At 37.8% G+C, this 22,562-nt stretch overlaps 1 protein-coding gene and 1 long non-coding RNA gene across 3 annotated transcripts; one reads left to right on the top strand and one right to left on the bottom strand.

Moving 5' to 3' along the window:
- Positions 1-853: 853 nt before the first annotated feature.
- LOC146458464 (uncharacterized) lies at positions 854-10,090 on the bottom strand. Of its 2 annotated transcripts, none has more exons than XR_014858239.1 (4): positions 9,973-10,090; positions 9,386-9,596; positions 3,733-3,836; positions 854-2,898 (listed from the first exon to the last, which is right to left on the bottom strand). It is a non-coding gene; the product is annotated as an uncharacterized LOC146458464 (long non-coding RNA). The 2 variants fall into 2 exon arrangements; XR_014858240.1 differs by having other exon boundaries at positions 3,733-3,832; positions 9,973-10,089.
- A 6,924-nt stretch (positions 10,091-17,014) lies between these two features.
- On the top strand, positions 17,015-21,924 carry LOC146458463 (uncharacterized). Its single transcript, XM_085090878.1, has 2 exons — positions 17,015-20,401; positions 20,756-21,924. Exon 1 carries the CDS (start codon positions 17,015-17,017, stop codon positions 20,393-20,395), a length of 3,381 nt encoding a protein of 1,126 aa, XP_084947004.1. The 3' UTR covers positions 20,396-20,401; positions 20,756-21,924.
- The last annotated feature ends 638 nt before the right edge of the window (positions 21,925-22,562 follow it).

Genomic DNA, 22,562 nt, shown 5'->3' with positions numbered 1-22,562 from the left:
CAAAACAAAGGAAGCAGAAAATAACTATCGTGTTTATGAATGGAAAAATAATTGTTTTCAGTTAAATTTCAGTTAAATTAGAAAAATGGCTGATTGAATGGAAAATTGTTTCTGGTTAAATTGTCTTATAAGGAAAAAAATCTAAGTAATGAAAACTAAAATGAAATTTTGTAAAATAATGTTAATAATGTGTTCAAGAAAATTAAAGTAGTTATTGTACATGTACATTGTATCCACATGTAGGGCTCCATTTTTGCATAACAGTGAACACACTTAAAAAATTTATAAGCTGCTTCCTTTGTTTTGAAATGAGTAAAACAATACTTAGACCACTAACTAGCCAATCATGATCATGTTGAGCATTAACTGTATTCTACGGTTAAGTAGAACACAGTTAATTCTACTGTTAATCAGAGTCTGTTTGTCATGTAATGCTAAGAATGTGCAAATTGGATGAAAATGGCGATCTGACATCAGTGGAGCCCACAGAAGAATGAATTATTGTAACCACCATTGAAAGCAACATTGTTTTAGTACTGTCAAAACTAATTTCCTTTCCCAATTTATTAATGCTTAATGCATTGAACATTTTTGTTCAACATGATCATGACTGAAATATGTACATTATAATAAAATGTAAATTTAAGACAGCGATGGAAACTGCTATAATTTTTACATTAATTTTGAATCATAAATGGCATTAACAGGCAAACTCTGGACTTCCAAATTGCAACCAACAGTTATGTTTAACATGTAATTTGATCTCAATAATTAGAAGAACCAATAAATATTAGAGGTTTTGTTTTGTCAGTTCAAACAGCCTTATCCAAGGCTTGTGATTAGTGAGTTTTTTTCTGTTGGTTGTCATCACATTAATTATTGCAATTTAACAATTGTCGGCCATCAGTTGAATTTTGAACAAAAACATTTGCACTTCACTTTGGCTTTTCAGTGAAGTTTAAGACTCCTTCAATTTGGCAAAAAAATTATAAAGAAATTATTTTTCTTTAAGAGCTTGAAAATGCCCAATAAATTAAATCCCTTTCAGCAATTCCATCACTGTTTTGAATACAAGTTTAGCGCAGAAGTTGGAGGAATAAGATTTTGGCAAATCTCTAGGCATATTAAAGGAATTAAAATAAAGGCCAGCTGTCAAGTCTTCATTTAACATTCTAAATCAAAGTAAATGAACAAGTTCGAATACTTTTCTTTGGAGAAAAAGGATCTAAATTCAGAACTTTCACTTCTATCACAGAAGCTTCATCAGTAAAATGAAGTGTAAAAACACGGCTTTCAGAGATGAAAAGCCATGTTTTTACACTTCATTTTGCTGATGAACTTCTGTGATAGAAGCAAAAGCTCTAAATTTAAAACCTTTCTCTCTGAAGAAAAGAATTCACCCACGTTAGTTTACATTCAGGGGTTAAGAATGAATTTTGCCGCTAAAAAAAGAAAGAATATTGGAATCTTGGCACAAATTCAGTCTGAACAATGAACTTATTCCCCCAACTGGGTACAAACAAATGTCTCACTTCTGTGTTAAGAACTTAATCCACCAATGTTCTCTGCTGCAATGTTTCATGCCTGAATCCTTAAACAAACTTCAAGTTAAAGATAATTTCTAGTACTTTACCTCTCTTTTTTTGTTTTGAAAGGAAAATGTTAACCCACTGTTGTTTTTGATGTTTAGTTTCATATGATCTTCAAACTGTACATGAACTGAATACCTCTGAAGAATTTCTATTTTTCCAGCCAACATACACCGTAACTTTACGAATTCTACAAATTTGTGCTATAGGGTATTAATAGTTGGAAAAGAAAAAACCTCTTAAAAAGCAAAGGAATGCTCAGAATTTAGTTGAAAGCTGTGTAAAAGTAAGGTAATTTTCCGTACCTTTTTTCAGGAAAAAGAAAAGATCTGCCTAAACCTTTTTTTTCACTATCAAACAAAAGTGGACACTTGTTTGTATACTCGATGGCAGCACACTCACAAGGGAAGGCATAAAAAAACTAACCAACCAAACCAGCAAAAATTATTGAAAAAAAAAATAGACAATTGGCTTCTGCTAAAGTTTGCAAGTTATGAAAAATTTAGTCACAAATGCAGCAGCATTTGAGTACATTCTTATAGTGGAAATGGTATTTTTCCTTTGCTAAATTTAGTGTCCAAACATCCAATAAAAGTGGTTAATTCCAATGTCAATTATGGAACAAAATAAGGTACAGGTAATGTCCTGCATCATCCTTGAATGGTTGACAAGCTTGGGTTTGCTCAGTATTATCTAACCAGCTACAGAAAGAAGATGATAATTATTTGTTTTTCTGCTGCATGTAGCTAGGGGTAATTTTATTGACAAAAAAGAGAATTGTTTCATTGAGCCATTAATCGTAAGATAAAATGACTCAATTGCGATATTATGTATTCTAGAAATTGTAAAGCATTGCAAAAATCAGATAGGATGTTTGCTTAATTATAAACTGTATGCAAGACAAAAACTTTGTAGCTGGTTAAATAGTAATGGGCTGAACAACTATCAATACATAAAGTGCAAAAAATTTCCAAAGCAACGGCTAAATTGAATGGGGGTTGTGGAACAACAGCTGGGTGAAAAACCTCCCTGTACGTCCACTTGCTCCTAGGAGGAAAACCCCGGGCCAGCTGTACCCCACATTCAAAGACCTCCCGGGCAGGGTCAGAGTTCATTTAAATTACTAAAGCTTTGGAAAAAGTTAATTATATTAAATAATGAAAGTAATGTCAGGGCTAAATATAAAATTCAAACCGATCCATACGTGTCTGAAGTCATCTGGATTCTTCTTATCCTTGCTGTCCTCCAGTCCAGCCTCTCCACTCTCTACAAAATGTCAACCTTCTATCCATCTGGTTTTCTTCTTTGTCTGCCAAAACAGAGAAAATGACTTTAGAAACTTTGTTTAATGTGTTAAACAAACATATATATATATATCTGTTGTTAAATAATATTAATGTGTGGAAAATTTGATTTCAGGCATGTGAACAATTCAAATTTTTGAGATTCTTGAATGAGAGCAACACTCTAAATGGAACAAAATTTGAATATTGTAAGTAAAATTCAATACATGGGAAATGTTTCGTGGTTTTTGTTCTGAAGCTGCAGCCTGAGAGGTTCTATGAATTTGCATACACACTCTTTCATTTTAATTCACTGTTTTCACTTCTGTTCAGGTATCTTAGCCATTGAGTAGAAGTTCATTGAGGAGAAAAACGTTAGGCGTAAATATCGAGGAAAAAGTTAAAAAGAGAAATGCTCTCATTTAGCCATTATTTCTAAGATGAAATGACTCACTTATTGAGATATTATATATTCTAGAAATCATAAAGCATTGCAAAAATCAGACATAGGATGTTTGCTTAATAAATTATAAACTGTATGCAAGACAAACATTTTGTAGCTGGTTAAATAGTAATGGGCTGAAAAGCTATCGATAAATAAAGTTAAAAAAAACCCAAAGCAACAGCTAATTTGAATGGGGGTTGTGGAACAACAGCTGCTTGAACAACCTCCCAATACATCCACTTGCTCCTAGGAAGGAGAAAAACCCCCGGCCAGCTGGTCCCCACATTCAAAGACCTCCCGGGAAGGGTCAGAGTTCATTTAATAAATTTCTAGAGCTTTGGAAAAAAAATTAATTACCAGTATATTAAATAATGAAAGTAATCTCAGGGCTCTAAGGATTCAAACAAATTCATACATTTTTGAAGTCATCTGGATTCTTCTTGTCCTTGCTGTCATCCAGTCCAGCCTCTCCACTCTACACAAATGTCTACCTTCTTTCCATCTGGTTTTCTTCTCTGTCTGCCAGAAAAGAGAAAATAACTTTAGAGACTTTGTTCAGTGTGTTACACAGATTTATATGATCTGTTTTAAAATTAATTAATGTGAAGAAAATTTGATTTCAGCCAAGTGAACAATTCAAATATTTGAGATTTTTGAATGAAACCTGAACAGCATCCCGGATGGTTTTTTGAATTTGCATGCTCACTCTTTCTTTCATTTTCATTCATTGTTTTCACTTTTTGTTGAGATTTAAAAGGGTGTTATTCAGGGTCACACAATGAAAACCTATCTTTGCCAGCAAGCATTTTCTGTAATAGCGCTGCATACGAATCATATATTTAGATTTAAGCCTCCGCCGTGACTCAGACCAATAAACTGCTCAAAACGTTATTGCTATAAGAGATTTGTATGGCATTTAATGATGCTCAAAGCTACTGTGTATATTCAGAGAGAAAATTTTTAAAAAGAAAAAAAACTTTCCAGTAAGATCTTACAATCAAGAAACAAATTTTAGAAAAAGATTGACTATTTGCCGAGAAATTTGGATGTAAGCAATTTCCACTGGACATTAATTTTACTTTAATTTACAGAATATTCGTGTTGATGTAACCACCCATTGCAATAATCACGTGAACGGTTGTTTATACTGTAGCCACCATTAGCCTTTGGCTGGTTTTCTATAGCCTTGATCCCCTTACTTCCCCACACTTTGAATATCCTGTTTTTAGTGCAAAAACTTGTTCGAGAACAAAACTGAGATAAAAGAAGACAATAGCTTTAAGCTAAGTTTTAAAGTAGGTAAAGGTCCAAAAATCTTCCGATCAAGTGAATCTTAGAAGATGTGCTTGTTTTGATTTGCGCGTCCATGAATCGGATGTAACACTTCACAAGCTGCCTGCTGAATGTTATCAGATCACTGAATCTTGTGTTCGGGTGCGTAAAAGTTACAAGCCTCAGCAAGTGGAAACAAAACAGAAAAACAGTACAAAAATAACGCTAAGAATCAAGGAGGATATAGAATTCCTACATATTGATCTTTTCTCACGTGGGCCGTCACTATAAGAGAACAATAAAAGGACAGTGGCTGCTTTTGCTAGTAGTGTTTTCACAACGGCTTACAGTATATGTGTAATTTCCAAAGTGATAAGTGGATGTCAACGCTTTTAAACGGTTCTGTTTAAACGTTTTCTTTCAAGCATTAAACAGATACTTATTTCCTAGTTGCAGTATTAATGTTTTCGAATGTTCATTCAAGAGCAAAATTTTCACCCGAACTTTCAATAGCAGTCTCGAAACTTTGCTATTCTCAACCATATTTCGCTTGAATACATGTATTTGCGCAGCTTTTCAACTGGAGTAGTGCGAACTTTCATTTTGACTGAGACAACAAACACTTCGAAAATTTGACAAAGTTTAAATGGTGATTTTTCCTGCCTTTGCCGCTTCTACTTCAGCCCAACAGCTTTGCTTGATGAGGTCAGCTTTCCCCATTTAGCTTTTCCCCTAATGATTACAGATTACAAAATTGACATACAACAAACACCGCAGATATCCAACTAAATGTCAGAAATGGCAAAGGAGTTGATTACTCTGAATCATGAGTATGTGCAAAATTACTGGAAATTTTCACAGGAAGTGACTGGAAGAAAAAGTAGCTTGCAAAATGATTGGCTAATTTTCCGTAAAGGCATTAAAGGGCAGTACTTGTTTGTGTAGCGAGAACTTTTTTCAAGCGTTCACTTGTTTTCTCAAACTTTAATTTTTTGCGTGGAGGGGACACTATCAAGAGTTACCATGAGTTTGAATTTTTTTTTTATTTACATGTATAGTTAGTCAAACCTCCCGTAAGCGACCACCTAGGCTAGACATTTTGGGTGATCGCTTACGGGAGGTTTGACTAACTAGGGAGTCTAAATTTTGAACTCATTAGCATAAGGTGACTCCAGAGGTTTAGTGGCCACAAAAACGTTTTTCAACTTTCCAAAATTATATTGCCAAAGAATTTCAGTATCCAAATTGATGGTTTGCCTGTGATAAATTACCTAATACGGCGAATGGGACCGTGGATCATAAAACGTTTTATGATCCATGATGGGACAAGTCTATTTTGGGACACCCGCTGCCTCCGATTGTGACATTCTTGTCTCCTAAACTACCCAAGAATGTACATGTGCAGGAGCATGGGCTCTTGACATGTGATAGATATGAGGATGTATGACGCGTATGTGAGAAGTGGTCGCTTATGGGAGGTTAAAAAATAAAAAAGAAAATTGCAAACTGCCATCTCTAAAAGTGGTGGCAGTTGCCTATGAGAGGTTCCAACTACAGTGATTTGACTGGGGAAATTTTGGAATTCTGAGAAAGTGGTCGCTTAAGAGAGGTGGTGACTCGCAAGGGGAGGTTCGACTGTATTAACTTTATACTTTGATCTCTGTTAAGGAGCAGTTTATATGGCCTATTTCCAGTTGTGTCTAATTTTGTAGTTTGTATTGTCTTATCCATAGTAAAGTAAAGTTGTATTGATTAATTGTAAAATGCACTGATAACTCTTTTTGTGACAATTATTGCCAGTTTCTTTGAAGGATAAGACCAGTGTTGTATTTTTGTTTTTGTGTGTGTGTACATAAAACTTGGCAATGTAAAGTATTTTAAATTAAAAGTAATTATATCTCGAGCAATTAAAAAAATAAAAAAAAGAGTTAAAACTCAACAAAGAGTTGGACACTTTAAGTCAAATTTGGCCAGATGCTAGAAAAATTTATAATCGACATAAATTCGATATTTCTAAAAAGCCTTTCCTTGAAAGCCATTTCTGTGTGTCCACTTCACATGTTTTTTGTGCAGTTTTAAAAATGTTCTGTAACTTTTGGAGATTCCTTAACATGGACACCCCCCAACCCCTCAGAAATTTCCACCTTTTAGCTCCCCTCCCCCTGAGAATTTCTGTTCACCTTCCATGGGAGTGGGGTATGATGGATATTTCTGGAACCACCCATTTTTCTGTTTGGGATCAAAGGAACTCTGCAAGTATATGGTGATAGCTTCAATACCACTCAATGTAAAACCAATCACGACACGTGTGAGTGAGCTTGCAAATTGAGCATCACCATAAATCATCAAACTCGCTCAGAGAAACTTTAAGATTAAGAATTTTGATTAGCTATAACAAATTTCATTTCAGTTCAAACAATATTGCTTCAAAATATCATTCTTAGATTAGTGAATTTTCAGGGATGCACTAGAATTTTTGCACAGATCTCGCAAATCTGTTCAAAATCTTGCCCGAAAAAACACTGACAAAACTTCACAAAAAAATATTGGCAATTTTTTGGTTGAACGATAGCCGAAATTCGTTTGCAATTTTTTTGCACAGTACTATAAATGCTGGAGGCAATAAACATTCTGCAAGTGATAAAAAAATCAATCTTTTATATTTTCTTGTCCTGAACACCCTGAAGGCTATTCTAGATCTTTACATCAGAACTAAACATGTATCAGTAAATGATAATAAAGAACATTCTTTCACCACTATCCATCTGTTTCTCAGTCTATTAACGTAAAGCCTTACACATTGACATTAGACCTATCCCTGTGTGCTTCATTTAACCTCCTTGGATAGTAATGCTGAAGCTTAAGCAACAAACATTCTGGTTTAACTTTTTTATCTAGCCTAAGCTCTCTTCAAGAAGCTGATCTAAATCTGTTCTTATTAATGACAACTATATATGCAATGGCAAAGATTAATGAAGAACATGCTATCATCTCAGTTCATTGCTACTTGGAAACATAACACATTGCACTTTAACATTAGACCCTCATTTGATGTCCTTGAATGGTTACTTTAATGCTTGAGACCAAAAATTCTTGTGAAAATTTCAACTACTCACATACCCTCTCTTTTTCGTCTGCCATGTTCTGTGAAGAGATGACTTGCTTCTAAATCATTTTTCTTTAGCAGAAGCAATGTCCCCACAATTTCCCTGAGTTTGTTTGCCATAAATCTCCCATATTTCCTCCACCTTAAGTGCTTGAATTTGCACCTATGGCCTAGTGGCCCCACCCCCGTCAGGGAAGCCAATGACAAGTGCATAATGTAGTGCTCAAATTAAAATTAAAATTATTTCCAAGTTGTCACATTCCATAATGCTGGGCAACCTGAGCCAAGACTAAGGTTGCCCTGATGCTTGCCAGCAGGTCCTCCTTAGCTCTTAGACAGAGATCATTACGAAATTGCGCCCATTAAAACACGTGGCCTGAAAAAGGTGGGGTACCAAGATGATTTGCATTCCCACAAAGTGTGCCACCGCTGGGGTCTCTTTTGTCTCTCAGCATGAATCCTCAAGAGTGTTTTTTTTTTTTTTGTTTGTACATTTAGAAGAAGGAGTTTAGGTTAGGAAATGTAAGCAGCGCCATTTGAAAGCAACATATTACAGTTCTAAAGATGAATGTGGTTGATTTAGAATCATTTCATTTAAAATTTTTGCTTGGAATCAAAGCCAAAAAAACACGGCTCATTGTTTGAAAATTACATTTCCTTGAGTTTCCACTATGAGTTTGTTTACGCTAGATATGCAAATAATATTTATAACTTTCAATTCACTGGTAACTGTGATTATTTGTTTTCCTCCCCTTTTTATTTTATTATAATGATAGCATACAATTTTATTACCATGTCCACTGTTATTGAGAACCGACGTTTTTCATCGTAAACGCTCAAAAACATCACTTCCCTGATAGTGTAGGGCGATGTTTAATTCATTTTAGTTTAGGCACACAACTTCTCCTGATAAACTTCCCCTTCTGTTCTTTTGTTATCCATTGCTTTTCTATTATGTTTCAATGCATCGATGCGTTCCACAGATTTACACCCATAATTATGAGCAACGTGTTTCAATGGATGTGATTTTGTAATGTTTTTGAAGGGAGCTTTGGGCTGGTGAAGGAGGGCATTATGAGATGTTGACAAAAGCTAGCACAATTTTGAACTTATTGGTGCCTGGTGGAATGAGTCAAATAGAACTAAGCAATAGTCTACTAATTTCATACAGTTAAGTGTACTTAACATATTTTTCAGCTTAAATTAGCACTTATCCTTTTATTTATTTTATCCAAACTTTGAGCACTAATAATGTCCGAGGGAGCAATGGGTTTTTCGTAACTGCTAAGAAAATAGGATAGGGAACACCAAACTGAAACAGAGCAGCAGAAAATCGTTTGGGACTGCAGAAAATTGCCACTCATCTTAAGATGCTTTATGCAACTGGGGCCTATGCTCCATTCCGTTCCATAGTCAGGTATGCAAAGACAAAATTTGGTGGCTCTAGGACTCTAAGAGTACCCCCTCTCCCCTCCCCCCTCTTTTTCTGCAGGTACCGGAGAGCATTGTTTTTGTATTGTTTTACACCTATTGTGCTTTGGAGTTGTTTTGTTTTCTTTCTTTTGTTTCTTTTGTTTTACGTCAACTGCACTCCGGTACTCACAGAAGGAACCGCTTTTTTAGGACTATACCAGATTGACAAACTTTATCACCGTACGTAAACAGAATTAAAGAAACCACAAGACTTTACCTGAAATATCCTTTGGTAGCTTCATGTATGCTTCCTTGGACAGGAGATTCTCTTTCTCAATCCACACTAGCAACCAAAGTTATACGTCAAGCTGTACCTTTGTTGAAACCATCAACTTTTCCACGGCCAAACGGCAAACTACGGCCATTCACAGGAGACCACAGGAGGCAAATTTTTACACATGGCGCTTCGCAAAGTCATCGATCTACACCTGTAAACAGGAATAAAATGACCATACAAGTATACAAAATTAAATATAAATTGTACGTTGAGCATAATGAACACATTTTACGAAGTGTTAGAAAGTAAACTGACCTTTTTTGGACTGTTTTGCGATGAAATCTTTCAAGTTTTCGCGCCGAAGGTGAAAAATAAAACGCACGCCGCCAGCATTCAATCCCATCCCCCTTTGCAAGCAGGACGAAGTGGCTAAACTGGTTCCCAGTCTGCTATAAAGGAACAGTTTTGTTCCATGGTCTCCAACTGGACATATTCTCCAATTATTTTGGACAAATGGCTGGGGTGTATTGAAGTACCGCAACTTTTGGATTTTTGGTAGGGTTGTGCGCACTGGACTCCTTACCTACCACGTGCACACGCACTCGTTTTCACTGTGCATCTTAGTCTGCCGCATCTTCTTTTTGGGGATAAAAGTTCGTCTCCCCTGAAACGACTGCAGAGGAGACATGGAGACAAGAACGCTCCCACCTTCACTCTGTGAGTTTTAATAGGAACAAAGCTTTGAGCGAACCACAAAAAGCGATGAGACTCTCGAAGCCAGAAGTTTAGAAAGCGTGGAATCTCGCGTGCAAGTTTGCACGGCTTACCCTGCCTCCCTTACGAACTTGACTCTCTAGACTTTACATGACTTCAATGCGGCCCCATTATTCTTCAAGAAATCATCGCAGCACGGCGCAATGAATGCTCACCGAACTGAGGGGCAATATTTCGCCGAGAGAAGATACTACAGTTCATTTAAACAAGCTAACAAGCACCATCCCACCTTCAAATTTATGACTGAAATACCTGAAAGAGAAACAAACTTCTTGGACACCAACGTTTACAAATGCAAGAGAATTAGAGAGTAATCGCTGCACGATGTACGCACCCATTTTAAACCTGCTGTGACCTTTCAGTACACTCACTTCTCTTCATGTCACCAATATGGAGTTAGAAGATGGTTCATCAAAGGAGGGGCTCTTAGACTTCTCAGAACTAACTCTTCTAAGACACTATTTGAAGAGAATAAACTTCAAATCACACATTGAGAGAGAGGGTACCCAGAGGGTTGTATCCGAAGGACCCCAGTTTTAGAAGTGTCGCTTGAGGACAGGAACCTAGAACTCCAAAAAAAAAAAAAAAAGCAAAGAGAACAAAAGAAAACCTTGCCTTTTGGAACAAAATATCATCCGGCAGTGCCTAACCTAAAACCAATGCCCTTGAACAACTGGCATCTTATTAGACACAAACCTCTACTAACAGAATATATAGAGACCCACCCCTCATATCGAATATCGAACAAAGAGGGACGTTCTCTAAAGGACATACTCGTGCGAGTGAAATTGTAAAAAGGCTAAAAATACACCCGAGGGAGTCGCGCAGTCTTCTCAATCTTAATTTGCCCACGATTTTTGAAGTTCAAAACGTTCCATAAGGAGTAACATTGTTAATAATACGAATACTAAAAATGTACCCCATTTTTTTTTTAATTATTATTTGCGAGAATGAAAAATGTACCCCCCATTTTCGAAGGCTAAGCAAAAATGTACCCCTCCCCCAATTCTGAACACCGGTCCCTCTCAGCCTTAACGGACAGTCCCTAAACTAATACCAAACACTAACAACACACCCAGAGCGCGACAAAATGCTGGAAATTAGAGTGTTTAGCATTAGGATGAAAATAAGGCTAAACTAATACCAACACTATCATCACTCCAAAGAGACAAAAATGGGAAAAATAGTTTGTATTTTTAGAATGAAAATTAAGATAAACTAATACCAACACCACCTTCACTTCAAAAGGGGACAAAAAGCCGAAAATAAGAGTGTATAATTTCAGGATTAAATTGAGGCTAAACTTATGCCATGGGGTTGAAGGTGCGCAGTTTGCACCAAACTACAGCCAAACCTCTCTGACAGTTCCCCTTTAAGCCACCATCCCCTCCCCCCTTTCATTTCACAGTGAAATTAATGACAGACTGTACATAAAAGACATACCGTAGATACTGTCAACGTCGAGATATATGAACTGCGCAAGTTTATTATGTTTATTATGTTTATGTTAAACGTCAAGTTAAATAAAATGCACAAGTTTATTATGTTCATCACCGCTGTTTGTATGTTATTTCTGATCAGGTTGCGATGGCCCAAGAACAAAAGTCTTTAAATACTTCGGCTGTTCGTAATACGGTTTATCCATGGGAAGTAAGTTCGGAAAACAGTAATTTGTTTTAATTAGCATTTCAGTTGTATTTTTGGTAATTTATTAGTAGGTTCTCATACGTGAATAAAGATGTTTAAACTAACTTTTACAATAGAATTCATTTTATCACTCAAATTTCTTTGTCAGTCGTTGCGCTTGTCCAAAACACAGAAGTAGGTTACCGTAATTACAGTCTATTTCTCCTGTTTCTTGTCACTTTGTTCCTAAAATTAAGTTAGCCATAAGCCCCCCCCCCCCTCCTGTCCATTAAGTATCCCTCAAATAGCTTGAAAAAACAATGCCCTCCGGTGGGGGGGGGGGGGGGAGCTTAATAGAAGATTTACGGTACGCTATGGCTCAGTTTTGTCACCATTTTTAAACAATCTAATTTGATGACCAATTAAGAAAATGTCCCCAATAGAGAGATAACAAAAGTATTTCAGGTATTTAGTTCGTCAGCGCCTTTATTTTCCAACTCTTTCCCTCAAGACTCTTGTTATAATGTATTTTGAACGTATGATGACGTAAAAATGGGATGAACTAATTTCGTTTTCCTGTAATGATAACATAACCCCGGATTTCAAAGTTTCACTTTTCAATGCAAGAGCCGTCAAAGCAAGTCATTCACACACTCACTGTAATCTGTAACATCAAAACTGCGAGGTAAGTAGAATTATATAATCTTGCTTTGCATGTGTACTGTTTGGCTGATGTAATTGGGTGAACAATTTGACGGAGACGGACTGAGTAACAGGACGGATAGAAAAACCGGTAATTTGGTTTGGTGATTGGCGGCAGATTACTTCTCAGTATAATTTTTGTGTTTCTCTTTTGTATATCACTGGTTACCGACTAAAGGAAATTCAATCAATTGATAAAATCTTGCAAACTCTTTTATAAAGTGAATACAAATGGCCGTAACCGACATTAAGATCTCCGCTTATTTGTTATATGATGTAGTCGAAAAAAAAAAAAACATTTGCTATAATTTTACGATCACTTTAATTTTCACTTGATCTGTGCTGTAGAAACAAACCTGTGAGTTAACCACACGTTAATCAAGTTCCAGTGTAGGAAAGACCTAATTTCGTCCTGATGAACTCAAATAAAGCATATTTCAATAACTTATGATATCGTATTCTTGGATGTATGGATATTATGTACGACATCACAAAATATGATTACGGGTCTCGACATCTTGGAAACTGAAAAACGGTGACGAGATTGCTAACTATGACTGTGTGCGTGTAGGGGGGGGGGGGGGGGGTGCGGAGGGGGCGGGGAGCTACTCCACGGAATTTTTAGTGGTGGTGTGTGGGCTCGGTTCTCCAAACCCTAACCCTTCTTCAGACCTGCCCTTTAAAACAACATAACATACCCATTTTCAGACCTGGTTTCTAGAATCCATACCCGTTTTCATCCTTTCAGACCACAATGGTTAAAAATTTTTACCCTATTTCAGACTAAAACGGCTCAAAAACCATACCCTGTAGCGCCTCACATGTCTATATAGTTTATATAGCGGAGAACCCCCCCCCCCCCCCTGGTTCTATGAGTCATTTGGTCTTCAAATCGTTGTGCGCACGCTGTATTAAATGCCTGCCAGGTCGGTAAGACTTCCCGACATTTTCCCTCACGCATCCGTAAGCATTTACCCACGAATAGGACTTCTCATATATTCAAACACTTACGGCAATCTAAACATTGTTTCACTTTATGTTCCTCCAACTGCTTTAGCATTAATATTTTAGATTATGGTACTAGCAGCTTCCAGTTTAAGATAAATGAATCTTTACATATTCACTGCGAGAGGCCCTCCTTAAATCAACTGAGCTCAAACACTTTAATTGTTTTGTCGTTAGGTCGTTTGGAACCACAAGGACTGCAAAACATAACGAATGAAGTAATTTTGCATTTGTTGTGAACTTAAATGCTAATATTCCACCCAATGTTTCACTGTTAACATGAGTCTCTCAGTATTCCCATACATTCTCTTAAATTTTGAAAATTTCAAGCGGTCACACATATCTCTCTGTGAATTCATTCATTTACTCACTCATAGTTTGTGTGGGGGCCCTGTGATTTGCTGACGAAACAAACTTAAAATAACTGACCACACACCAGGTATTATCGATGGATGACGGCGTGACATGAGAAACTGTTTTCAGTTTCATTGAATGGAGGGAAAATCCGGATATTTGTAAGAAGTTGTACTCAACAAAGCGAAAGCTTTCAAGATAACAAATCAAAATTAACCTTTAAGCCCTAACAGTGATCTGCATCAAATTTCTTCTTGTAATGTCAATGCTTGCTCAACCCACGAGCTCATGAGAATAAAGTATGTGATCACCCAAGGTGAATTTTTTTTATATTTTAATAACTTCATCCCAGTACTTTTATAACAACAACAACAAGCTTTATTTGCATGACTATAACAGATACAGTATTGCCAAAGCTATTCATAGCTAATTATCGATTCGTTAAAAAAAAATTTAAAAAATAATAAATAATGAAGTAACTGAAGTCTTTGCTTATTTTAAACTATTCATGCAGTCAAAGTAATCATTCCGGAGAGAAGTTTATCTCTCAATTCGAAGCACGAGGAAACAAATGAAGTTAATTGAGTGTTTATAAAATAGTCAGTTGAGTTCATTATATGCGATAGTAAAGTTTCTTTTACTAAAAGTCGAGTAAATGGAAGGCTAGGTTCTATTTTAGTAAAGAACATATCTTTTAAAAAAGAGTAACTTGGGCAATCTAATGAAAAATGAATTTCACCTTCAATGGTTTTACAGTTGCAAACATTACACACCCTTTCATTACGGGTTATGTTGTCGTATCTTCCTGTTTCAATCAAAAGCTTGTGGCTGTTTATTCTTAGTTTCACTAACGCTTTTCCTAGAAGCGTTTTTCGTTGTGAGATCTAGGTAAGCAGAGGGACCATAAGTTTTTTTGGGTGTAATAAAAGCTGAGTTTTTGTGAGTGTTTTTGGCCGAGTTATCTATGATTTCTGAAAAAAAGATCCTAACCTTCTTTCGTCCAAGGTTTAGTGATTTTTCCTTCTAATGTGGGATGATTGAAATGCTGCTACCGCCAGATACGACCACGGAATGACGAATTTTACGATTCAAATGTTCACCCTCAACAGCATATGCCAAAATACCTTAACAAAGGTAAAGGTAAAATCTTTATTTAGACACGGTATTTCCTTCAGGACTATACAATATTTAATTGAAATAAATCTGACTACCTAACTAAATTAATGTTGTAAAGAGCTACTACAACAAGAGAAATGATAAAAACATGCTTTACAAGGAAGCCGTGTATAAAAACAAAATAAAATTCATAAAGCTGTCAAAATCATAATTCTTCAGCTTAGATTTAAATTCATTAAGAGACAGCGACTGTCGAATATTCAAGGGCAGACTATCAGGGTTTTCAACTGTTCTGTAAAGTAGCGGACATACTTCTGAAAGCACCGAACGTAATTGTTTCTTGGCGCCGTAAGGCGCCTCGCGAGCGCCGAAGGCGCAAGCACCTAGGGGGGGTTGGGGGGCATGCTCCCCCGGGATATTTTTAAATAGAATACTCAGAAATGCCATTTCCAGCGTTTCTGGAACCAAGGAAACAGTTTCTTAGGCAATGCTGTCGCTCACTAAAATTCTCTTTAAAAAGTAAATTACTGAATGAAAATGGTCAGTTGGTAGGGGGAGGGGGAGGGAGAATAAAATAAAATATCCCGCCGCTCAATAAGCAAAGAAACAAGAGTTATATGGCCGTTTTGAAGAATGTAATTGATTATTCTGTTATCCTCTAGTCAGTACGTTCATGAGATGCCTTAGTAAGAAAAATATATAATACAGTAGTAAAAAAAAAAATCGCCAATAGTGATCTTAAAGTACCGGACGTGGAATGGCAAACGACCTGACGAAACGTCCGGCCTCCGGCCTCAAATGAAAACCCTGAGACTATTCCACAGTACAACTCCGCTGTAAGACAGACTTCTTTACAATAATTTGTGCGGGGCTGTGGGATAGCAAGCGTACCATCACTATCTCTTAGGTTATAAGTTAAAGTATCAGAACGGAAGACAAAGCGTGAACTAAGACATTCCGGAACCATATTATTTACAATCTTGTACATCATTATTGATTTATTGACAAGGCGTTGACAGTCCAGTTTAAACCAGTTTACCATTCGCAACGATTCATCAGTACTACGATCGTAATTTGAAAACGTTAAGACGAGCGCTGCGCGATTTTGTAATTTTTGTAACTTTTGAGAAAGACTCTTGGAACAGGATCCCCGCACCGAAATGTAGTAATCGAGATGAGGTTGGACTAATGAATTGAAATGGAAAGTAAAGTCTTAATATGGGACCGAATACCTAATGCGTTTAATAGCGCTAATACCAGAAGCAATCTTTTTAGAAAGCTCATTGATATGACACTCCCAAGTAAGATTTTCATCAATGTGTTCACCAGTCGAGACTCGTTTTACCGGAAACTGGTTGATATTAACAGTAGGATTCGCTGTAAAATTTAAAAGCCTTTGCTTGGAACCAATCAGAAGGGATTCTGTCTTTCAAGTTCTGTTTTTAAAGTTAGTTTGTTGGCTGCAAGCCACACACGAATTCTCTCCTAATCAAGATGAATACAACTATTTATTTTATCAACATCACTACCAGCAAAAGTAATACTAGTGTCATCGGCGTACATCCTTGGTTGGGAATGCTGGAGGCAATTAGGTAAATTTTGCATTTATATATAATAGAAATAAAAGGGGCCCAAGAATCGTTCCCTGTGGAACACCACAGCGAAGGAACATTTTGGACGATTTATTCCCGTTCACAAGACACGTTTGGGTACGGTTTTTTAAATAACAGCAGAACCACAGCAGAACAACAGCTCGAGATCTCTTTTTAAAATTGACTGACTCTCTTCTAAATCCTGCGAACCATTGATAATGGTCCCTGCACGTACATGTACCAAGAAGAAGAGTAACAGGCCAGAACAATTAATTTACATTTAACATACAATATGCAAATAGGATAATTTTGTTCACTAAGTTTAAAAGGAAAACGAATTTAAATGACGTATTTCTTAGACTTGCCTGTTTAAAACAATTTTGCCTTTTTTCTTGAGAATACACTACATCGTTTCATTTGGCTGTATTATTTTTCTCTCTAGGTTCTTTAAGAGTCTGCCATGGACAACATCAACAAAGTTATGCAAGCCATCTACATTGGAGTGGTTGTTGCTAAATTTCTACTCACAACGAGCCGTGTTTTAAAAGCCATCGAGTTATGCAAAGAATGTTTGATTCTCATCAACAACTTCGCCCCCTATATATCACAAACATCTGTCAAATCACTTTACATCATCGCGTATTTTCTAATATTCAATTGTTACGCCCTTGTCAGTGATTACACAAGTGCCATAAAATGGGGTAGAGAGCTTCTAGTATTACTCCGCGAGTTTGAAGAGAGACAAATAGAAGGTAAGGTAACTATTCGTTTAGCAGCATTGTATGAGCGTCAATGTAAATTTACAGAAGCAACAGAGCTGTACAAGAAAGCACTCTCCATCGTGACAACAACTGGCGAAAGGAGATTAGAACAGGTATGTTACCAAAAGTTAGGAATTGTGTTTCATTCTATCGGTGAATATGCTGTGGCTGAAAATTTTCTTCAGCAAGCGCTTCAGATCAGCCAAGAAATTGACGACAAAATCGGGAAAGCAGAAGTTTACATAGAACTCGGAAATGTGTTTCTATTTCTCGGCAAATATGTCAAGGCTGAAGAACATTATCGTAAAGGACTTCGTATCACAAAGGAACTTGACAATAAAAACGGGGAAGCAACATGTTACGGAAACCTGGGGACTTTGTTTTATTCTCGTGGTGAATATGACAAGGCTGAAGGAATTCTTGAGAGAGCTTTTAAAATCAGAAAAGCTATTGGCGATAAAGACGGAGAGGCTGCAGACCTGGAAAACCTGGGAACTGTGTTTCTGTTTCGTGCTGAATATGTCAAGGCTGAAGAATTCCTTCAGAAATCACTTCAGATCACAAAAAAAACTGTCAACAAGATGCGAGAGGCATCAGTTTACGATAAATTGGGATCTCTGTTTCATTCTCTACATGAATATGTCAAGGCTAAAGAATTTCATCAGAAAGCACTTGATATCAGGACAGAAAGTGGCGAAAAAAGAGGAGAGGCGTTTTCATACACAAACCTGGGAACTGTGTTTCAGTCTCTTGGTGAATATGCCAAGGCTGAAAAGTACCTTCAGAAAGCACTTGGGATTACAAAAGCAATTGGCCACAAAAAGGGAGAGGCGACATGTTATGGGAACCTAGGAAGTGTGTTCCAATCAAAAGGCGAATTTATCAAGGCTGAAGAACACTATCTGAAAGCACATCAGATCAGAAAAGAAATCGGTGACAAGGAAGGAGAAGCAGCTGATTATGCAAACCTGGGGACATTGTTTCAGTCTGTCGGTAATTATGCCAAGGCAGAAGAATGTTTAGAGAAAGCACTCGCAATAACAAAAGAAACTGGAAACAAAAAAGGACAAGCAGCAGCATACGTAAACCTAGGAGCTGTGTTTAGTTTTGTTGGTGAAAATGTCAAAGCTGAAGAATATTATCAGAAAGCACTTCAGATCACAATAGAAATTGGCGACAAAAGAGGAGAAGCTTCATGTTACGGAAACCTCGGATCAGTATTTCTAGATCTCGATGAATATGACAAGGCTAAAAACTTTACTCAGAAAGCACTTCAGATTTCAATAGGAATTGGTGACCAATGTGGAACAGCAACACATTATGGAAATCAAGGAGAAATGTTTTGTCAAGTCGGCGAATATGACAAGGCTGAAGAACATCTGCGAAAGTCACTTCAGATTAGAAAAAAAATCGGCGACCAACAAGGGGAAGCATTCTGTTACCAACACCTAGGAACGATGTTTTTCTCTGTCGGTGAATACTCCAAGGCGAAGAAATTTCATGAAAAGGCGCTTGAGCTTAGCTACACGATTGGAGACGTTGAACGGCAGTTTAATTGTCACCTTGACCTTACAGTAGACTCGTTCTATTTGAATGGAAACGTAGATGGAGCGGTGTCAAATCTCTTTGAAAGCATTAAAAAGTCCCAGAAACTCTGGGATTTTTTGAGAGACAACGACCAATTTAAGATCTCATTTTTAGACAAGCACGTTCTTCCCTACCAGATTCTCACTTTATTATTTTGCACGACTGGGAAACATTATAAAGCTCTTCACGTTGTAGAGCTCGGACGAGCTAGAGCCCTGGCAGACCTGATGTCGGTTCGGTATTGTGTGGAAATACAAATATCAGCTGACCAAGAGTCATGGGTTGGCATAGAAAAGATCGTGAAAGAAAGTGGCCGTGTCTGTTTATACATTTCATATTTTGGTCGACTTTTATTTTTGTGGGTAATTAAACGAAACAAAGTGATTCTTTTCAGACAAATGGACATCAATGACAGTTTTGGTTACAAAGAAAGAATAAGGAACGTGAATGAAGTTTTTGGTGATGTGACCTTCAGAAAGTTTCCTCATCTATCTCAGGGGCAATACGAAGACCGATCATTGTCTCATTCAAACATCAGTCATCTGACCTGTGAGTCATTTCATGAATGTAGTCAAGAAGATTCTCGTCCCATTGTAACAGAAGATGACGATGAAACCCAGTTCGACGAACCACCGAGTCTTTCTGAATGTTACAAAATGATCATCGCTCCTGTGGCTGACTTACTTGACGAACCCGAAATCATCATTGTTCCTGATCACATCCTGTACAAAGTTCCATTTTCAGCTTTCAAGGATGAAAGTGGGAAGTATTTGTCAGAGTCGTTCAGGCTCCGCATTGTCCCTTCACTGATGACGTTGAAGCTCATCCAGGACAGTCCAGGAGATTATCACAGTCAGACAGGTGCACTGATAGTGGGTGATCCTCAGGTTGGTCACGTGACTTACAAGGGCGAGCTTAAAAGGATACCGCCATTGCCTTGTGCAAGAAAGGAAGCAGAGATGATTGGACGACTGCTGGGAGTTCAGCCTTTGTTAGGAGAACATGCAACAAAGCAAGCGGTTCTTCAAAGCATACACTCAGTGAGTCTGATACATTTTGCTGCTCATGGTAATGCCGAAAGTGGAGAAATTGCTCTTGCCCCTCCACGCCATTTTGACGGGACTCCACAAGAACAAGATTACCTGCTGACAATGACTGAAATTTCACAAGTTCGTCTGACAGCAAAACTGGTAGTCCTTAGCTGCTGTCACAGTGCAGATGGACAGATTAGATCCGAGGGAGTTGTTGGAATCGCCCGGGCATTCTTAGGATCCGGTGCACGCTCAGTGTTGGTTGCCCTGTGGGCCATACAAGATGAAGCAACAGAGCAGTTTATGAGTCGCTTCTATGAACATCTTGTTGGTGGTGAAAGTGCCAGTGAGTCTCTTCACCAGGCCATGAAGTGGATGAGAGCTAATGGCTTTTCAGACGTGGAACAGTGGGCGCCATTTATGCTGATTGGAGATAACGTGACATTTGATTTTGGAGAGTAAAGGTTAGTGGAAATTCATTTGGATCTAGAGAATTGGTGAAAACGCCCAAATTCTATTTGAGATGGATGTAGAAGAGAAAATAACTGTAACTGAAATTACTTTATTTTTGTCTTGTTTATTAACATTCTCTACGCTGGTCAGTAAATCCGGCGGGAAGTGGATTGGTGAGGTATTCCTGGTTTGATTCAAAAATAGGTAATTATTGCCAACCCTCCAAGAGGAGATTTTGTTTTTAGTGTGAAGAAACAACAGATAGATTGGACGCTAGCCCTGACGCAATAGACTGAACAACGTAACGAAAGTAGAAGTTCTAAAGTATAGGTTCTAAGGATCTGCGTTGCGATCTGTTTTTAGTTGCAGGTGTTTTACCAAGTCCGCTTTGGCGCCGACAAATAAGCACTTCCCTTCGAACAGGAACCTCGGTGCTGAACAGTGTACCAAGTGAGATGTGAGACACACCATCACCTGGACAGAAAGCGTCCACCGGAGGGCTTCACTGGTTTGTGTTCATTTGCCCTTTCGTTGGCCGTTGTTGTTGTTCAGTGCAGTTGGTTCCCGCTTAAGAACGCTTCTTCAGTGTCCTAAGAAGAAAACAATGTTGCTACTAACGTTTGACGCTGATAAGAGGCAACGCTGGATGTTTTATAGATTCGAAATTGAATTGAACAATGCACCGTTTTAGTTAGTATACTTTGAACACTTAAAACAGACCATAGACAAATTAGACAATTTTTTTAGTTTTCTGATGTTTGCAATATCCCTCATTTATCATGAGAAAGACGCGTTGGAAATTGTCCCGGATGAAAGATAAATCAAGGAGCCAGGATATTATGTAATTAGTTTTCTTGAGTTGTTGGTAGAATCTACTTTTTTTTTTTGTTACTTATTTTTAGCATTATTGTTATTATTAATTTTATCGGGGTAACTGGTATTAATTAGCTTGAATCACCATATTGACTTGTGAAGCATTTATATGTAGTATAGAGCGGTTGTGTAATCGAGTGTCGTTAAACTAAAGCCAAATTATTCTGACCAATCACAACAGACGTAAACAGCGTAATGAGCCAATCAAAAATGGAATACATGTAGCCGGCGTTAAGCGCGGGAAAACGCCTGCGAACAAGACATTGTTTTTTTTGTTTGATTCGACGTCCCATTGGTTGAGAAAAATAGCGCGCACTTTGCCAACCAATCAAAGAACACAGTAAAGCGGCCCACTAAAGCAAAATCAAAACAAACGCGAAAGTTCTTTCGACACCCAACTGAAAAACGCTCCATTCTGTCTTAAACGCAACGTTGTCACTTCGACCTATGAGCAGTGATCAGTATTACCACATTTCCGTTTTCCGTTAATTAAAGAGAAAATCTTGATCTCTCGGTGAATTATAGTTGGATCATTCTTTGTATTTGTAGCTCGAATAAGACTAATCGAACTTTTAATTATACGAAGACACCCTGCGATTGCTTTTAATGTGAAATATGAAGACAAAATTTATTTAGTTTGGTGAATAAAGTTATTGAGTGAAGCTCCTATCGTCAGACTTCTTCTCTCAGCTCGATTTATGCAGCCTTGTTCCCAGGTCGGAAAGCGCTTTGAAAGCTAACCTGCGATCAGGCATCTTTTTTTTTCGGGGGGGCGCGAAAGTGTGGCAGCGCACCTGCGATGAGGCGTTCTTTTTTTCGGGGGAGCTGGCGCTACCACACCTTCGCGCTCCCCGGAAAAAGAACGTCCGATTGCAGGTTATTTTAAAGCGAGCCATGCGTCGAGCCAAGCATTATGTCAACATCGGAGGCTTGGAGACGAACTCGAAAGTAGGCGTAACCTAGGTAACTAGCAACCAATTTCGTTACATTAACAAACCGAAGTATTCAGGATTGTTCAGAATTTTAAAGCGAGCCGTGCGTCGAGCAATGCTCTATGTCAACATCGGAGGCTTGGAAGGGAAGTCGAAAGTAGGCGTAACTAGCAATCAATTTTGTTACATTAACAAACCAACGTATTCAGAACTGTTCCATCCCCGGAGACCCAGGGGCAGATAGTTGAGTCATGAGGAAGTCGAAGCGGCTAAGTTTACTGACTCAAGTATCTGCCCTGGGTCTCCGAGGATGGAATTGTCCATCACCGCGAAGCCTAATCGTTTTCCGGCTGAGAAGATAAGAAACAGTC

The sequence above is a fragment of the Pavona decussata genome, unplaced genomic scaffold (genome assembly GCF_977016875.1).
Source record: "Pavona decussata unplaced genomic scaffold, jaPavDecu1.1 SCAFFOLD_233, whole genome shotgun sequence".
NCBI classification, from domain to species: domain Eukaryota; kingdom Metazoa; phylum Cnidaria; class Anthozoa; order Scleractinia; family Agariciidae; genus Pavona; species Pavona decussata.
Note: the sequence above shows the minus strand (reverse complement) of the source record. Positions and strands in the feature narration are given on the sequence as shown.